At 41.5% G+C, this 15,849-nt stretch overlaps 1 protein-coding gene across 1 annotated transcript in view; it reads right to left on the reverse strand.

Moving 5' to 3' along the window:
- Positions 1 to 15,849, reverse strand: part of EXO1 (exonuclease 1) — a gene marked incomplete in the record, with an annotated part of 597,212 nt that overhangs the window by 407,215 nt on the left and 174,148 nt on the right. The window contains 1 exon segment of the mRNA XM_044058406.1: positions 2,113 to 2,344. Within this exon segment, the coding sequence (XP_043914341.1) occupies positions 2,113 to 2,344 (232 nt within the window).

Consider the following 15,849-nt stretch of genomic DNA (forward strand, 5'->3'; position numbering starts at 1 on the left):
AGACCAAGTACCACCCACTTCAGTGCCAAGTAGTCATGGAAATGTTTAGCCCTATGCTTGATTGCCCTGTGATTGAAACAAGCACAATGGGGGCAATTAGGCAAGCCATGCCCTGGACCCAAGCATAATACACGTCTATAATGAAAATCTTTGTGAGAGATGTGTTTCCCAGTATCAATATCAATACAGCTATTCAACTTCTTTCTCAGACATCTAGTTTAGTTCTTACAAATGCTAATACAGATCAATACCTAGTAAGAAAATATAACAAACAAGAAAGTCTTCCCCAGTTAGGTAGTTATTGGAGCTCCAGAAGCATTTTGCACTGCCAGAGTAATGAAGCAACATTAATTAGTGCATCTGATGTTCTGTGAACTGCATCAAGAAAAAAATAATAAAGATGGCACCAAATGACATCCTTGTTGTATCACGAACATCCAGACACTGAGATGGGAGTCCACCAGGCCTGGAGAAGGAAGGTACAGAGCTGTAGAAGTTGGGCTGAATATCGGATTTTCTACAGGCAAGAAGTTTCCAGAATCATTACTGCAGCAAATACAATTACTATTAACATCTATAGAATGATTTCTCATTTAGAGTACTAAAGCAGAGAAAGGAACAGAGACCGTCTCAGTCGTACTGGACTGCAAACAGTATCCATGTTTGGTCTCCAGATCTCTTATCTTAAGCCTGAATCCCACCTTAATTTCTTATCAGGACTATTTACTCAATCCTATGATGGCTTGACTACATAGTCATTAAGTGCTGTGCTATAAGGTAGACCTGAAATACTTTACATCTGTAACCTTAAATCATCAGGCTGAAATTATGGTAGTGTTGGCAATAATTTATGTCATGCTTTTGTCTCAGACAGTGCATGGGATGACCTCAATTCATGTTATGATGGGTATAATAGCACCAAAGGTCCAGAAAGCTTTTTTTGGTATCCATTCTCTACATTTCCTACCGTGATTGCTAAAAAGAGAAGTAAACAGTAAAGTGGTTTGGAAAACTGTGTATTGTTTGGGTGCAAATGCAACCAAGTCATAATGCAGGGATGTCTATCTGAACCAAAGGTGACACATGCTACCATGAGCAACAGACCTCAAAACATGCCCAGCCATCCACAGGGACTCAGAAATTAACAAAAAGAAAACTGACTACAGAAAACACCCTCTAAGATTCAGGTGGTGTCAGAAAAATGCAAAGATGGGGAAATGGATGTTAGAAACACAGTTAAGTATACTAAAATCATTATGACATAGCTGTACTTAAGAAGGCTTAAACACCCCTGACTATATTAAGCAGCAGAGTTTATATTGCGACTCTTACTACACTAATCATTTGCAGAGAGTTTTAATATTATGACAGAGTTTTTTGGGAGGAAAGGGACATTCACCCTAATCTTCACTAATCTTGTATCCAAGTCACTATCTCTCCTTCCTCGCCAGATGTACTTACAAAGCGCACTCACACACACACAGCCAGACAGCCACACAGCCAGACAGCCACACAGCCAGACAGACACACAGCCAGACAGACACACAGCCAGACAGACACACAGCCAGACAGACACACAGCCAGACAGACACACAGCCAGACAGACACACAGCCAGACAGACACACAGCCAGACAGACACACAGCCAGGCTACAGCTCAGATCTTCTAAGACTAGAGGCTTTTCTGAATATCTGTGGTGAAGACTGCAGGGATCAAGTTCTTATGGCACTGTCACACTGAAAAAGGAGGAGGTGTTTTTCCCATTAGCAATACAAATATTGGTAATGAGAGTCCATCTTTCCCAGCTGCAATTCTCCAATGATAAATTCCTTACTTTCTGTTAAGGGTCGTCAAAAGTTAATGCATCAGTCCTCCATTTCCGCTGAACTGTCCTAAAGATGTTCTGTAGGATGTCACATTTCACATTCTCTGGCCTCCCCTAACACTATACTTTGTACACATAAGGCTACCAATACTGATCCTTAGGTCTGCTTCCAAACCTGGGCTACAGAGAACTTATGATGTGCCCTTTGTTCCCAGAAAGGCAACTAAACATTCTTGCTAGCAATCTTCTGAACTATCTACATACAGCATGAAACATTTATTGCTTACCATCTCTTGGCCTTTTAGCAACCGATACTTTGCTAGGTAGTTTCAGTTTACTTGTACTAATCACTCTTTCAACTCCTCGTAGGCAAGGTTTTTCAGATACCTGCAGATGTTCTGTGGAGCACACACTGTCACCTGCAGGCTTGTAGCTTTTGTCCCATATACTTTGTAAATGTGATACCTTCCGATCATCAATAGTTCTATCATTCCAGCCATGGCTTCTTTGCTGTACAGGCTGAAAAAAGTACGGAAATGTATTAAACAAAACACAAATATATATGGCAGTACTTCAACAGATTACCAGTTTAAAATCACCTTGCAATATTTTTTGTCAGAGGGACTACTATTACAGGGATACGCATATTCATTTTTAGGGCTTTCTTTTTCCACCTATTCTGAGGTTTATATTACCAGCAAGGTACACTCACAATTGTAAGTACTAGTATTATCAAGAGAAAAAAAATCTGGTTTGAGGAAGAAGTTCCATTAGGTCAATAAGACAACAAAATGCATACATGTATGTGACTGTGTGTGTACGTACAGGGCCTTGTACTACAGACAGAAGACCAACCATGTGATGACCATTCTTTCATGACTGGCAGTGCTACTCATCAATACTCTGATTTGGCTGTGTCACTTTCACCAAGATTTAGCTACAGACCCCCCAGTGAAAATAAAATAGAAAACTATAATTCTCTAGTCATTCTGAGTTAATGGGAATGCTGGACATCCCACCGCACAATTACAGGTTTTGATAGGTTGGGTCTTCTGAAGACCAAGCTACATTCATATGTATTTGTGTGTATGCATAAAAAGGTGAATATGTATAAAAAATACCAGCTTAACATCAGCAAGTAAATAAGTGTAATATAACAAGGATGTCATCAACAAAACTATACAGGAAGTGGGAAATGGTAATAAAGTCACAGCTAGAAAATGCAGTAGCTTAAAGCTATGAGGAGTAAAGAGACAGGTAGTAAATGCATTTAAGAATACTTTTAAAAGCCTACACTGGGTCTCTGCAGCAGCATGGCTAAATGATGCAAGATCAATCTGTGAAGGTCAGTAGAAAACATACATTCCTTTGATGCCATGAAGATCAATAAGCTGTGATTTCTATACCCACTAGGTACAGGATTTTATGTAACAGCAATGTCAGTGAAGTTTACTGAGGGAGTAGTTACTGCAATCCTGAGATGCTATCCTTTGTATGAGATGTTAAAACAAGATTCCTGCCTATCAGTCCACAGGAAAACAAAGGCAGACAGAAGGAGTACTTCCCTGCAACTTCTGAATGAAGAAAAACCCACAGAACCTGCACTGCCCCATGCATAGCCCATGATGAAAGAGGAAGAAAAACAACCCTAAAAAGTAAGAAAGCACCAAGGAAAATAAAGTCAATAAAGGTAGCAAGTTCAGATGGTCAATATATTGGCTAAGGGAAGAAATGGCTCCTGAGGGTACTCAACAGCAGGGGGAAGAGAGAGGTACATCCCATATGACTGAAGAAAAAGCATTCTAGTGTAAAAGAACAAAAGAGAACATTCACAGTTGTGGGTAGAACCGGTATCGAAACCGTATCACACTACATGAAAGGTGCAGGAGAGGAAAATTGATAAAAGAATATGGAGTTTAAACATGGGAGGTTAGCAGCTTGGATTCAGATCATCATGCAGCACAACCAATCAACCAATGTTTGCAGAGACAAAGAAGCTGTAGATGAGGAAAGAGTCCAACTGGGCCTTCCCTGCAAAAAGTACAGAACATCACAAGAATGCTGATTTGGGCAGTCCTGTGATAGTTTAAGTCTCAGAAACAATGGAAGAATTACTATGCATAAGGACCCAATGATAAAAGCAGAATAGTGATCAGGCTCTCAAGAGTGGTTCTCAATGGGTGTGCATCAGAGTTCAGCTTTGTGCTCAATGCTCTTAAAACTGATGATGGACTACACTACAAAATGGGTTAGAAGGGACAATTCAACAAAGCTGCTGTATACAGACAATATGGTAGTACAGACGGACACTGAACAGGAACTTCAGCAAGTAATAGGGGGACTGCAATGTAAAACAGAAAGGGTATGGTATGAAACAGAGCACAGACAAAACAATTGTCATGGCAGCAAAAAGGGGAAAACAGCAGAAGTTGAAAATTGAAATAGAAGGGAAACTACTGAACATGTTAACTGCTTCAAGTATCTGAGAGGGGTAGTTGAGGAGATGGGAAGTCTGAATAAGGTCAAAGCTAGAATCAGAAGTGTTGTAGCCAACTGGTGCAGAATGTCAGGAGTAGCATATGACACAAGAATGACAAAGTTGTTAAAAAGTAAGGCGTACAAAGAAGTAGTGCAACCAGTACTTCTATATGGCACAGAAACCTGGAAGTGAAGGCATAACAGTTGAGGAAGCTAGATGTAATGAAGATGAAGTGCCTGAGATGAGTGGTGGGATGCACACTCTGGGAAAGATGAGGAAATGAGAACATCAGAGCAGAAATTAAAATAACCCCAGTTGCAAAGAAGGTCCTGCAGAACAGATTTTGAGGTTCAGGCACATGTGAAGGAAAGATGACTGTGACTATGTGAGGTATTGCCAGCTACACCAGGAGAAGTAGGGCAGTGGATGTGTGACATATGCCAACATAGCTAGCTGGAATTTTGTAATTTTATGTCATTTGTATATCAAACTGATCTGTAGAGATGTTTCTGTTAAAAAAATGCATTTGTAAAGCTGCTTGTATTAAAAATGTACCAACAGTGTGCAGCAGATCTTAGCAAGGGTGTGTGTGTGTGTGTGTGTGTGTGTGTGTGTGTGTGTGTGTGTGTGTGTGTGTGTGTGTGTGTGTGTGTGTGTGTGTGTGTCAGCTGCTTGGAGCAGGGACACAAAGCATTAGTTTCAGAGAGAGAGAGAGAGAGAGAGAGAGAGAGAGTGTGCTGGAGGACTTGGCATGGACACTTGGCTGAGGACTCAACCCTACAGCTGTGCCAGAGTCTTATTGGGGATCTCGAGAAAGAGAACAAGAGAGTGAGAGAGATAGAGAGAGGACCCAGCTCCCACAGAGAGCTGCATCTCTAAATACTGGGTGTATAAATTTTTATTTCACTTGACTGTCCCTCTTCAGTGTCAGTGGTGAGGATTCAGGTTCCTTCATTACTGGCCTAAAGTGGGGATGTCACAATGATGATGATTTGGGAGAAACAGGAAGAAAAGGAAAGAGGAAATGACAACATCCAGCCAAGAAATGGCTAGACTACATGCGAGATCTAAAACAGTAAGACAAACAAGGTAGGAGAGTGGCACTGATTTGAGAGAGGTGACAACAGCTGATTCAACACCCCAAACGAATGTATAAAAACAGTAAAAAGAAGGGTGATGATGGAAATGTTAAACCAAGATCCCATCTGCATCAGCTGCTGGTATTTTTTTTTCAGTAGAAAATTAAACACAGAGTGGTTGAGTACGGTACTTACCATACTACCAGATCTTCAGAAGAGATTGCTGTTTAGAGTAAATCATAACATTTAAGGTTTACCTACTTTCCCTTCTACAGTATGAATCCATTTACTGCCTGCATGAATTTAAAGCTACCAGAACTGTACAGACTTCTACATATTGCTGTAAATAATTTATTGTATATACCTGTCCTGACGCTATGTTTTTTTTCTAAGGAGTGCAATCATCGTTTCTCCAAACACTGTCTGGCATTCACTTGTTAATATAAATATGCAGCGATGGAACTTTTCTCCCAAAACCCCCACTGAAAATGGGCTTTGCCCACTCTGACTTTCCAAAGACATAAATTCTGTGCCCAGTTTCCAAGCCACATTTTCTCCACAAAGTAGCAATCCCTACCGACAACAACTAGTGCAATTTTCAGGTCAGCAAGGCACTGAGGTATGGGGCACGAGGACCACTTATATTCCACATCTTTCTTCCCTCTCTTCAATTCTTTAACCCTATGAAGTCAACAGGGACGTGTACTTGTATACAGATTGAAGTGCTAACACAATGTATAGACAATAACATTTATTTATTGATGTTTGCTTACAGGGAAATTCCATCAGAGCACTGCCTTTTTTCAGTGGAAGCCCAGGGGAAAAGTTCCATCATGGGCATCATTGGCACTGTATCTTCATTTACAGTCAGCTTCTTTCATGAGCAGAAGTAATATTATTTAGACATTCTTGGCATCGGCTACATCACTGTTTTGATTAAAAATAACAGTTACAACAGTTGAAAATGAATAACTTTTAAATACACAGAGGTATATGCAGTGCAATATCATCAGTATGCAGACAGACGGGTTTTATGTAAGAATATGTATTACTATAAAAACTTGTTCAAAATCTAGGACATAGGAAGCCAAGGAAGAGAGTTACAGCAGAATACAGAAAGGAAGAAGGGTAAGAAGTGCAAGGAAGATAACAGAGATGAGAAGATAGAGGAGGGTATAGTTGTGATAGTAGTATGACAATGAATTCAGACAGCTATATTAGTATCAGTTTAACGGTGGAGGTGCAAGCTATATAGCGCCACTTATCTGTCGGGTTTACTTCAGCTGGCATTTAAAGTCCTTCAGGTTGCAGAATATTCTTAAGTAGAGTGGGATGGTATTCCAGCTAATAGCAATGCAGTGTGAATCCAGCGAATATCCTGCACTGTTAGTTTTAGATATGGAGAGTAATGATTCATCAGTGGCTCAAAGAGGTCTCTTAGTAGAGCAAGGTTGACTGGAGTGAAGAGATGGACATTTTTCAGGGCTGTGCATTAGTTTGAAGATTGCAATTAATTCTGAGTACAAGACAGAATTATTTAGTTCAAGTCACTTCTGTTGTTTTAGAGATCAACAACAACGTGATCTGTATTGTTGGTTGGTTGAGAATTTGACTACTTTACTGTAGCACTGTTTTAGTTTGGCTGAGACAGGAGTTGAGAGTGGTTAAGATAGGAAAGGCATATAATGGTGTGGGGAGTAGAAATGAAATGGCTATGTTTTGTCAAGCAGAGTCTGTGAGCGTTTTACTTCATAGATGCAGCCCAGCATTCCACAGGTCTTCTTTATGGCTTCCTGAAGGTGGATATCAAATTTCAGGTGACCATCTATAAATCGCACCAAGTAGTTTAGTGTGCAGTTGTATACTGGTCTTGTTGGATGACAATATTAAAGGTAGTTTTCTGTGTGAAGGGGGGAAGCTGGGGATGAACAGTAGTAGCAATTTTTTTTTTTTTTCGATTCGGAAGGAGTTGTGAGTTGTCAAGCCAAAACTCTATGTAAGATAAGAATTTCTGGAGGAGTGTTTGGTGCATGGATAGTGTCCCAGCAACACAGAGTCATCAGCATATTGTATTATGGTGGCCTCTTTGGCTGCTGTGTTAAGGTTGTTGATAAGTTAAACTGGTTCTAGGATGGAGCCTTGTGGAACTCTGACAGATATAGGAAGGAAAGATGAGAAAAAACATCTTGCCATTTCATTGCTTGGGCACTATTAATGAGGTAACAAAGAAACCAGTTACATAAGGAGGAAGAGTGTTTAGTTAGTAGAACATTTGGACTGATTGTGTCGACTGCCTTGGATAGTTTCAGAAACTGGGCTGAGATTAGAATACCTGAATTTCTATTGTGATTTATTTATCTGTGAAACTTAGAAGTCTAGTGGTTGTACTGTGACTGGATCTGAAACCATGCTATGAGGGAGAGAGGAGGTTATGAGAAATATATGCAGCAAATTGAGACTGAATAAATCTTTCCAAGATTATGGATAAGGGTGAGAGAATGACAATTGGTCTATTAGTTTTTGAGTTTGGTTGATGAATCACCATTATGGAGGAGTATTATATAGGATTTTTCTTCATAATGTCGGGACATGATTATTGGATAAAGCATTTTATAACTGAGATGGGATATGCAAGGCTATCTGCAGCAAGTTTGAGGTATTCTGATGGAAGTTGGACAGGGGCAGTGGTTGTCTTAAGGGTGCGTAGCTTTTTTTTTTTTTTTAATGTAGATGTCAGCATGGAGTGAGTGTGAAGGGCTGTTGTAGTTTCAATGACTGGCGCTTCAGTGATAAACACCCATAAATATTACATGACCACATAAAGCGGAGTATATAGTATAACACATAAGAAACATGCAGCTATCAAATATATATGAACATAACATACATATATAGAAATATTTCATGCACCAGCAATAATGCCCTTTCTAGCCTGCCAATATACCAAAACAGTTGTTCCCATAAATGTCCAGGATGATCTTAAAAATATGTAAACTACTGCTTGCTTTAATGTAATTTGGTAGTCTATTCCATGCATCAATTACTCTCTCAGGAGAACTAATACACTTCTCATTCCTGCAGAATATTCTACGTAGGTTGTCTGATGATTCTCCACTGCTTTTTGATAACCTCAAACATTCCTAGAGGCAGTGGTCTCTAAATGCCTTATATACCTAAATAATATTTCCTCTTAAATATCTATAAATAATATTTCCTCTTAAATATCTATATAAGACACTGTACAAGTTCAGATATTTTAGTCTTTCAAAACAACACATTTTTACATCTATAGATGCCCTTAGCATATTTCCACTGTACTCTTTCCAGTTTCCTCACATCCATTTTCTTATAAGGTTTATAGGTTGGTACTAGGCTATTGGCCCTAGGGCCTATACAAGTCTAGCCATAATTCCCTGGATATTTTTTCCCACAATATTTACTTCCCTGGACTCAACTAGCATGATCCCGGGGTAAATTTCCTATCCCCCATCCAGTCGTCAAGGTTCCTTTTGAAGAGGGCCAAGGAGGCGCTCCAATTGACATGTATGGGCAGTCTGTTCCAGAGTATGGGGAGTCTCTGGGTCAGGAACCTATCCCCCAGCATGTTTTGTTCATTCTGATGACAAGGTTTAGGTCCCTGGAGCATGTGGCTTTGATGGATTTGGATTTCATTAAGTGTAGCATGTCCAACAGCTCTGGGTTTGACATGGCCTTGTATGTTAAGCAGAAATTGCCTCAGAGTAGACTATATGCAACAGAATATAGCTGGAGTTTTTTTTAGTCGGTCAGCATAGGGCATCTGCTTTAGGCCTGTGATTCTTTTAGTGAGGTGTTTCTGTGGCCTTTCCAGTTGCTGCAGATGTCTTGTGAGATGCATACCAAACGGGGTGCTGTACTCTATGATGGGTCTAATAAGGGATGAGTACAGTGAGACACTGACCTCCTTTTTTCTGGATGAAAAGCCCTTAGTGATGAGGTGTGCCACATAGAAGGATTTCTTGACTGTTGTGGCGATGTGGTTATCGAAGGCGAGACCACTGTCCACCTGTGTTCCTAAGTCTTTTATCACACTTTTGGTGTTTAGTGTACTGCCACCTATGTGGCAATTCATGGATACATGATTTTTCCCAAAGGGGATAACTATATACTTCTTGGCATTGAGCTTGAGCCCATGGCTCTGGCATCAAGCATTTGTTTCTGTAAAGCCCTTTTGTAGAATATCCACATCATTTGGGGATTCAGTAATGGCTCCCAGTTTGTAGTCATCTACGAAGTTTGTTAGCAAGAATCCCTTAGTGTTGGCCTGTACTTCAGAGAAGTAGATGCCAAACAACAGCAGTCCCAGGACTGAACCCTGAGGTACTCCACTTGTCTGGAGCTGGATTTGGAGTCAGCTGCTTTTACAGTGTGGGTTCTCTCTAAGCCAGATGGCAACCCATCGAGTGACGTAGGGATTTATGCTCAGATTAGTAAGTTTATCTATGATTTCAGAGTGGGAGATGGCGTCGAAGGCCTTGGCGAAGTCCAGCTAGACTGTGTGGACCGCCTTACCCTCGTTCACAGCTCTGGAGACTGATTCAAAGAAGTCAGTTAGGTTCAGGAGACACAATTGGCCCTTCACAAACCCAAATTGGGTGGGGTCCAGTGTTTGAAGGTTGCCAATGCCTTTGTTTATAAGTTCCATGATATGTTCCACGGCCTTGCAGATCAGGATCATCAAACTGATGGGATGGTAGTTCCCAGGATCCAAGGTGGATCCCCCCCCTTGTGGAGTGGGATAACTGTAGCCATGTGCCACTCAGTGGGCACAAAGCCTGAGGTGAGGCTATGATTAAACATGACACTTGGGTGAGGTGCCAGTTCATTTTTTAGTTCATGTAGTACACAGCCCGAGATGTCACCTGGTCCCATGGATGCTGTATTCTTAGCTTTGAAGAGTGTATTTTTTACCTGTGTGGCACTGATTACCGGAATGTGGCAATCTTTCGTTATTGAGATGGGCCCTTTAGGGGGTGGTGGGGGGGGTGAATTTGGCACTGAATCGATCTGCCAGGATATTGGCAATGTCCTTTGCATCAGTATATTTAAAGCCATTCTGTTGTAGCTCAGAGCAGATCTGAGCATTGCCATTTAGATTATTGACACAGCTATAGAATGCCTTGTGGTTGTCTTTGGAATCTTTGGCAATTTTATTTTCGTAACTAGCTTTGGAGAATTTTATGAGAGAGCTCAGCTTCTTACTGAGGCTGGTAAAGGAGTTTTTTGCATCCTGGGATTTTCCTCTTTTCTGCAACAGTTTCTTCCTTCTGTTGTATAATTTATGACAGAGGACCACCAGATTGGCTTCCGTTTTTTGGAGGAGAGCGTCTTTGTTCAATTTCGGATGGCACGATTCATGCACGAGTGGATGTGCTCATACAGTGCTTAGTGCAGGATTTGGCAGTCTAACTTTCAGTTCCCGTCTGCATGGGTGTCATGAAGATTGTCACTTCTGACTTGAGTAGCATGAAGTTGGCCTTGAGAAGTTTTTTTATGGAGGTTTCCTTACTGGGGGGGTGGGATATGGATGTCAAAGGTGATTAGCTTATGGTGAGACCTAACCAACGAGGGGGTGACCACTAGTGTGGAGCATAGATTTCTCATGTTGGTAATGACCAGGCCCAGGATATTGGAGCCCCTAGTGGGATTATGGATTAGTTGATCCAGGGCATTGGAATTTATGAATTCCAGGAACCGTTAGGCAAAGGTGTTGGTACAAGAGTAGTTTTCCCAGTTAATGGCAGTTTTAGGGTGTTTGGTTGTATCTTAATATTTTCCAGTATGTTTAGAAAGGTGGAGCGAGAATCTTGGGGCATGGTGAGGGATCTGTAGCAAGCTACAAATTGGATTGCAGTCTTACCTAGTGTTAGTTACACCTGGGCAATTTCGGATGCACTGTGTTAGGCAACTAGTTTGGAGGTGTGAATATCTTTGGTGAATATGGACACTCCTCCACCTTTAATGTTTCAGTCCTGGTTTGGTGGCCAAAAAGTGTGAGTTGTAGCTTGGTATTGCAGGAGTACTCTCTGGAGCCTTGAACCAGGTCTCAGTTACTGCACAGATATTGGATGTTCTCCATTTTTAGGAGTGCCTCGAGAGAGTGCATTTTAAGGTTTAGACTTCTAGCATTGAGTAGCATTACATTCACATTTTGCATACTTGTACCTGTTACGGTGGTGGTTTTGTCCTTTGAGCCTTGCCTAAAAAAGGCACAATAGGGGTGGCAAGAGCCTTAGCCAGTAACCTGAATCCCAGGAGTGACAGGTGCAGACCATCTCTGGCAAAGCATTGTGGTTTGTCGATCGTGTCGTCCGAGGCAGACAGATACTGCATCCCCTTTGAATGACACCAGAAGCTTAGCCAATTGCTGAAGTCAACCATTTTGTCTTTATACTGTGGTATCATTCTGGGCGAAGGCAGGATGCTACTCAGGGCTAGGGTCATACCTGCCTGTGCCACATGATCCAAGAGCTCTTCCATATCTCTCTTCATGTAGTCCTGGGAGGGATGTCTCTAGTCATTAACACCAACATGGACAATGACAAAGTCGTATTTGTACTTGTTGTGGAGTAACTTGAATGCATGCGTTATGTGGCAGATCCTGGCAGCAGACAGGCAGCTGACAATTGTCTCCTTGTTCAGCCTGGCGAGTGGGACATCAGTGTGCCTGATATAGAGTCACCTATGACTCGAGTGTTGGGTACGTTGTCTTACTTATGGGCTGTTGCTGGGTGGCACACTGGTCTTGTGAGCCATGTGACACTTTGGTTGTGACTGGTGTTTGCTTGCATTTCAGCTTCAGAGGTCCTTGTTGCTTGGAAAGTAATGTTAAGAGCCTCTGCATATGTGGGTTTAGTGTTGCTATGTATGGGTGTTGGTGGTGTGGGTTTTGAAGGGCTATGCATTGCTTGAGGTGTAGTGCAGGTGTTAAATCTTCTCCTCTTGATGGTTTCCATGCTGTTATTCCATACTAAAGTTTTGGCCTAATATAACTAACAATTACTTAATTTTTTAATTTCCTATGCTTTATAAATCTTGTCATACAATCTATAGTTATATAGACATCATTAGCCAACCAGATGATATGATTAGAAAAATTCAAAGATGGATCTACACATATACCTGGGTCCTTAAATGAATCTACAGTTTCAATCACTGCGTGCTGTATTAAATATTCAGTTTATCTCCTAAATCTCCTATGCTCAATTTTTGATGCATTTACCAGCTTATTATTCTCCATTGTCCAAATGGCCAATTTCTTTTGCAGGCATACCCTATGTATAACACATGTAGTAATCGTTTTACCCATTTCTTTTACAACCATGTACTTTTCGAGTCAAAGTACTGCCCCAGTTCCCTGAGCATGCCCTAGAATGTGACAGAGTAATGCATAGTAATCAACTGTCTCCAGTCCTAATTTGAATGGGATCTCCAGACTGAAGTTCGCCTGTAGTATCTGCCTTGAGACCCCTTTCAAGATATAGGGCAGAAGGGGATAGGGCACTGCAGGAAGTGGACATACTGTCACAATCTGTTTCTAATGTATCACTGGAGTTTCATCATAATTAAACAAGCCATATACACCACTGTTTTGAGTATCCTCCTTGTAGTAATCTGATTCTGTTGTACTATGGAATTTAAATAGTTTATTTTTGCTCTCACTCTGTCTACACAGAAATGGACATTTAGTGACTGATCATGCCATAATCCTAGGTATTTGAAGGTGGGAGCTGTTTCTATGAAATGGCTGTGTGAGTTAAAGATAGAGAGTGAGGTGTTTGGTGAATTTTTTGTAGAGTTCTGAAAAGCAGAGCTTTGCTATCAGAGCGGTTGAGAAGTGGTTTATGGTCTATGAGCCACTGGTGGAGCTCATGTAAGTCAAACTGGACACAGGATTGAATGCTGGGATTAGGATAGACACACTGGTTAGTTGCTCTCGACCAGTTCAACACTTGACTTAGTCTTGGCTGTTAGGTGAAAGCAAGTTATGAATGGGGGAGGGGGCTAGCCACAGAAGGACTTAAATATGGCAACCCAAACCGGTCACGGTAACTCATATCAGTTAGTGTGAGGGAAGCACACTTCTCAACATGTGCGGCCTTTGCAGCAATTATTCTTACCATCACCAAGGGGTGGGGTTAGGAGAGAGAAATAAAAGTGATAAGATGGCTAGGAGGCCAATGAGACGCACAGTATCACCATGGCTGCCTAGATGGCAGCTCCTCCTGACAGGATCTCACCCCTGTTGCAGATTCCCAGCACAGCGTAATAAATGCGTGTGTGTCCAATAAATAGAATAATTGCTTTTCAGAATGAATCTGAGTAAAAAGGATATAGAAAAAAATTGATTCTCTGGGTCACCTTTTTCTGAGATTAGAAACAGTTAAGTATAGACCCGAGCTCTCTTTCTTTTCTGGTACTCCCACTACAGCCCCTTGAAGGCCACAGAAGGCATTGTAAGGCAGGTTGGACTATATTATAGGAGTACTGGTGTGATGCCTGAGAAGTCATGGGAAAGAGTAGTGGAAGCTAAGTTAAGAAGGGAGGTGATGATTAGTGATCAGCAGTATGGTTTCATGCCAGGAAAGAGCACTACAGATGCGATGTTTGCTCTGAGAGTGTTGATGGAGAAGTACAGACAAGGTCGGAAGGAGTTGCATTGTGTCTTTGTGGATTTAGAGAAAGCATGTGACAGGGTGCCTAGAGAGGAGTTGTGGTATTGTATGAGGAAGTCAAGAGTGTCAGAGAAGTATGTAAGAGTGGTACAGGATATGTACAAGGGTAGTGTGACAGTGGTGAGGACTACAGTGGGAGTGACAGATCCGTTTAAGGTGGAGGTGGGATTACATCAAGGATCAGCTCTGAGCCCTTTCTTATTTGCAATGGTGATGCACAGGTTGACAGAAGAGATCAGACAGGAGCCCCGTGGACTATAATGTTTACAGATGACATTGTGATCTGTACTGAGAGTAGGGAACAGGTGGAGACCACCCTGAAGAGGTGGAGACACGCTCTAGAGAGAAGAGGAATGAAGGTCAGCAGGACTACGACAGAATATGTGTGTGTGAATGAGAGGGAGGATAGAGGGAATGCGGAGGATGCAGGGAGTAGAGGTGGCGAAGGTGGATGAGTTTAAGTACATGGGATCAACAGTTCAGAGTAATGGTGAGTGTGGAAGAGAGGTGAAGAAGAGAGTACAGGCAGGATGGAGTGGGTGGAAAAGAGTGTCAGGAGTGATTTGTGACAGACAAGTACCAGTAAGAGTGAAAGGGAAGGTCAACAAGAGGGTAGTGAGACCAGCTATGTTTAATGGGTTGGAGACAGTGGTACTGACAAAAATGCAGGAGTCAGAGCTTGACGTGGCAGAGCTGAAGAGGTTAAGATTTGCATTGGGTGTGACGAGGATAGACAGGATTAGGAACAAGTATATTAGAAGGTCAGCCCAGGTTGGAAGGTTTGGAGACAAAGCCAGAGAGGCAAGATTACGTTGGTTTGGACATGTGCTGAGGAGGGATGCAGAGTAGATTGAAAAAAAGATGCTAGGGATGAAGCTGCCATGTAAAAGAAAAGAGGAAGGCCTAAGATAATGTTTATGGATGTGGTGAGAGAGGACATGCATGTGGTTGGTGTGAGAGAGGACATGCATGTGGTTGGTGTGACAGAGCAAGATGCAGAGGACAGAAAGATATGGAGACAGTTGATCTGCTGCGGCGACCCCTAACGGGAGCAGCCAAAAGAAGAAGGTGTGATGCCTGAGAACCTTGTTCTTTTTATGAACTGAGATCCGTATACCCATAAGCCAGACATTTCAGGACCCATCTACCATGTATGATATTCTCCCACTCTTGCAAATAAGCTTATGTGACCTCCCATTTTTCAGGGTCTCAGCTCTGAGAACCACCACCCCACCCCCACCCCCAGGACTAGTCCTTATGGTCAGCTTGATACTTTACATTATACTGGTCCATCTTCTTTCGATCTATACTTAACATGGTCTTGCCTCTAGTTGAAAGGCAAACTCTTTCTACAGTAGCTTCTACTGCATTTACAATGTTACAATACAATAGTTAAACAAGCTTGGAACATCAAGGGTCATCTAGGAGCTCACTTCTATTCCATTAATTTTCCTGGTTCAAATACCATATTGTCTACCCAACAATCAAGTAAGCTTTTAATAGCAGGCTACCATTTTAGGAATAAAAGTAGGATTAGTTCTATTTTTGTGGAACTGAGGTTCTTAACATTTAAAACAGTGCTACTAATTGCTCTGACCTTTGCAAGAAGAGAATCAGAGTAGCAATCTCTGGTGGTGGGGCATCCTTACTTACCTCAGTTTCCACTATATATATATATATATATATACATATATATATATATATATACATATATATACACAAACATATATATATATATATATATATATATAT

Source organism: Protopterus annectens, chromosome 1.part2, assembly GCF_019279795.1.
Source record: "Protopterus annectens isolate FY-2018-M chromosome 1.part2, PAN1.0, whole genome shotgun sequence".
NCBI classification, from domain to species: Eukaryota; Metazoa; Chordata; order Ceratodontiformes; family Protopteridae; genus Protopterus; species Protopterus annectens.